General features: G+C 74.3%; 1 protein-coding gene across 1 annotated transcript in view; it reads left to right on the plus strand.

Moving 5' to 3' along the window:
- Positions 1-2,492: 2,492 nt before the first annotated feature.
- ADM2 (adrenomedullin 2) overlaps positions 2,493-3,799 on the plus strand; it is a 2,985-nt gene continuing 1,678 nt past the window's right edge. The window contains exon 1 of the mRNA XM_027669879.1: positions 2,493-2,584. Coding sequence (XP_027525680.1) covers positions 2,493-2,584 — 92 coding nt within the window. The remainder of the gene's footprint in view (positions 2,585-3,799) is intronic.

Genomic DNA, 3,799 nt, shown 5'->3' on the forward strand with positions numbered 1-3,799 from the left:
GCCGGCGGGAGATCCAGCACAGCAGGACCCGGGGTCCTGCCCAGAGCCCCGGGAGCGGTGACCCCCGAGGAGGAGGAGGGCAGAGGGACGGGCTCTGCCCCTGCTGTGGGATCCGAGGGCTCGGCTGCCCCCCGGCCATATTCCAAGAGCCCCCTTCTCTCATGAGGGCTCGTTAGGTGACACCGACCCCCGTGACGTGGGTTTGTCCCTGCGGTGACAGCGGCTGGCACTGCCCCGCACGGGGACACACACGGGGGGCCGGGAGGGGACCCCCAGGCGGGACCCCCAGCACGGCACTGCCGGGGTCCCCTTTGGGGCGCGGGCGCTGTGCCAGAGCCGTGCCGGGTGACATGTCACCCCGTGACATCCCTGCCCAGCCCTCACAGGGTGACATCCCCCGGGCACGGCCGTGGGGACACCGCGGGGGGCTCAGGGCAGGGGACGAGGGGGTCGGGGGGCCCAGGGCAGCGGGTGCCCCGCGCCCCCCCACCCCGCCCGCCGCAGCTCTCCGGGTTGTTCTGAGCCAGGTTTCTCTTTCGCCGGGATAATCCAACAACAAACCAGCGGAAGAGCCGGGAATGCCTCAGAAATTCCCGCCGGGAGCCGCGCGGGAGCCGGGGGTCGCGGCGCTGGGGACGGCCGTGCCCACCGCCCCGCTCGGGAGCTCTGTCCCGCTGCCCCTCGCCCGGTCCCCACCGCCCCACGATCAGGTGCTGCCCCAAATCCCCCCGCACCGGGCGCGGTGTGTGAAGCCTTTGTGTCCCGATAATGCGGAAGAATCCCAGCGATTCGGAGCACGCGGAGGCCCCCGGCCCCTCGGCCTGGGGAGGCCGTGGCGGGGGGAGTGGGTACCCCCACCCTGGGGTCCGGACCCCGGCCTGGGCACCCTGCGGTGCTGGGGGCTCCTCGCCCCGTTCCCACCGGGAACACCCAGACCCCATCCCGGAACAGGAGCTGGGGGTCCTGGCGAGGGCTCCCAGTGAGGGGGGACTGTGGGGACCCCTCCCCTGCTGCTCGGCTCAAGGAGCAGCCCCCCAGGAGCCCCCCAGCTCTTACCACCCCCGGAGACCCCACCACCCCCAGTTTGGGGGAGCTGCTTCCCGGCGGGAGCGGGACTGGTCTGATCCCCGCGGATTTACATTCCTTAATTGTTCTACAGGGCCCCATGTGATGCTTAAACACATGGAATCGGCCCTGGGAGAACGATGGGGGGGCGCGGTGCTGCCCCCCGAGGGCACCGTGGGGGCAGAAGGGGCCGCACTGGGCAGGGCAGGGGGTGCAGTCCCGGCCCCAGCCCGGGTTTGCCCCCCGAGTGTGGGGAACAGCGACGGAGCCGGGGGGCTCTGCCCTCCCCGGCAGGGCAGCGGGGGGGTCGGGGGGGGCCGGGGGGGGGCCCGCTGCCCGCCGGTGCCAGGAGGGAGACGGGTTTGGCAGGGCACAGCACGACGTGGCACCGGGCACCGCCTGCCTGGCCCCGCGGCCACCGCCGGGCGGTGGGGGGTACCCAGAGCCCCCCAAGAGCCCCAGCCCAGCTCCACTGCGCTACCCCCGCGTGGCCCCCCCAGCCCAGCCCTAGACCATCCCAGCCCTCAGGAGCGCTCCCCCAGCCCCACCCCAGCCCCCGGGAGCGCTCCCCCAGCCCACCCCAGCCCTCAGGAGCGCTCCCCCAGCCCCATCCCAGTCCCCAGGAGCGCTCCCCCAGCCCCATCCCAGCCCCCAGGAGCGCTCCCCCAGCCCCATCCCAGCCCTCAGGAGCGCTCCCCCAACCCCCCAGCCCAGCGCCGGGAGGGTCCCAGGGCAGCGGCGGGTGCGGGGCAGCGAGGCCGGAGCGGGGCAGGGCATGATGCGGGACCGAGAGGTACCGGGGGCAGCGCGGAGCCGGTGAGGGACAGGGGACGGTGCGGGACCGTCCCGGGGCCGGGAGGGGCGAGGCCAGAGCGGGGCCGGGGGCCGTGCGGGGCCAGGGAAGGTGCGGAGCCAGTGCGGGTGAGGGGCCTGGAAAGTTTGTGGAGCCGGTGCGGGGACGAGGAAGGTGCGGAGGCAGTGAGGGGCCGAGGGGCCGGGGGCACTGAGGGAGGGGCTGGGGGGAGTTGCGGGGCCGGGGAAGGTGCGCAGCCGGTGCTCGGCCGGGGGTCCGGGGCCGGTGCGGAGCCAGGGGCGGTGCGGGGCTGCTCCCGCCCGTGGCCCCTCCCGACCGCTCGGCTCCTCCCGCCCGCCGGCCCCGGCGATATTTAACCTGGGCCGGGGAGGAGAGAGACAGCGCCGAACAGGGACCGACCGGACCCCACCGCACCCCGACCCCGGCCAGGTACCGCCGGGACCCCGCACCGCCCCCGGGCTGCGGGACGGGGAGGGAGCGGAGCGGGGGCCGGACAGACAGAAGGGGCGGGGCCCGACCGGACCCCAGCGCGACCCCCGCGCCGAGCCCCCCCCCGAGCCCCCCGCCCCGTCTCTCCCGCAGCCGCCGCCGCCCCGTCCGGGCCCGTGGGGCCATGCGAGCCCCGGCCCCGCTGGCGCTGGGTTGCGTCAGCTTCGCGCTGTGTCTGCTGGAGCTGCCCCGCGGCCGGGCCCTGCCGCCCCGCAGGTGAGGGACCCTGCCCGACCCCCTGCCCGAATCCCCTGCCCGAATCCCCTGCCTGAACCCCTGCCTGAACCCCTAGCTCGGTCCCCTGCCCGATCCTCTGATCGAACCCCCCGCCCGCCCACACCCCCTCCGCGGACCCCTGCTTGAAACCCTTGCCCGCGCCCCCCGCTCGACCCCCTGCCCACCCGCATCCCCTGCCCGCACCTCTGCCCGGACCCCTGACCGAACTCTCGCCCGCCCTCACCCCCTGCCCGGACCCCTGCCCACCTGTATCCCCTGCCCGAACTCCTGCCTGTTGTTCGAACCCCCTGCCCGGACACCTGCCCGCACCCCCTGCCCGCATCCTTGCCAGCACCCTGCCCGCACCCCCTGCCCGGAATGGGTCCGTGTCCCCTGCCCGCACCCTGCCCGGGGCGACCCCCCCCGTCCTGCCCCCCCTGCCCGCCCCCTGCGCGGGGCGACTGCCCCCCCTTTCCCGCACCCGCACCCGCCTCCCGCACCCCTGCCCGGGTCGGCCCCGCACCCGCTGCCCCGGGGCCAGCCCCGCACCCTCCCCGTCTGCCGCCGCCCCCGCTGCTGCCCGGGGGGGGGAGTCTGGGGGTCCCCCGGGCACCGTCTCCTGCCGGGCCCCCACCCCTGCCCGCGGGGACCGAGGGACACGGGGGCCGGGGGGGCTGCAGGGTCCAGGAGCCCCGCGATGGGGGTTGGGGGGCACCGGGGCCGCGGGACGTCTGGGGGTGCGGGTGGGGGGGTGCGAGGGGTGACTGAGAATTGGGACGGAGATGGAGATCGGGGCAGAGCTCGAGGGCTGCCTGTGCCAGCCTGGGTGGGCCCGGGGAGGGGGTCATGGGGTGATGGGACCCCCAGCTGAAGGGGCACCTCGGGTCGGGACAGAACCCCCTCATGTGTGTGCGTGTGTGCACACTGTATGTGCGTGTGTGTGTGTGCACACTGTATGTGTCTGCATGTGTGTGTGTGTGTGTGCACACTGTACATGGGGGTGTGTGTGGGTGTGTGGGTGTGTGCACACTGTACATGTGTGTGTGTGCATGTGTACTCTGTACGTGTGTGTGTGCCCGCTGTACATGCGTGTGTGTGTGCCCACTGTACATGCGTGTGCGTGTGTGTGCCCGCTGTACATGCGTGTGTGTGTACATGCTGTACGTGTGTGTGTGTGCCCGCTGTACATGCATGTGTGTGTGCCCGCTGTACATG

Source organism: Corapipo altera, unplaced genomic scaffold (genome assembly GCF_003945725.1).
Source record: "Corapipo altera isolate COAL_440 unplaced genomic scaffold, ASM394572v1 291, whole genome shotgun sequence".
Taxonomy (NCBI): domain Eukaryota; kingdom Metazoa; phylum Chordata; class Aves; order Passeriformes; family Pipridae; genus Corapipo; species Corapipo altera.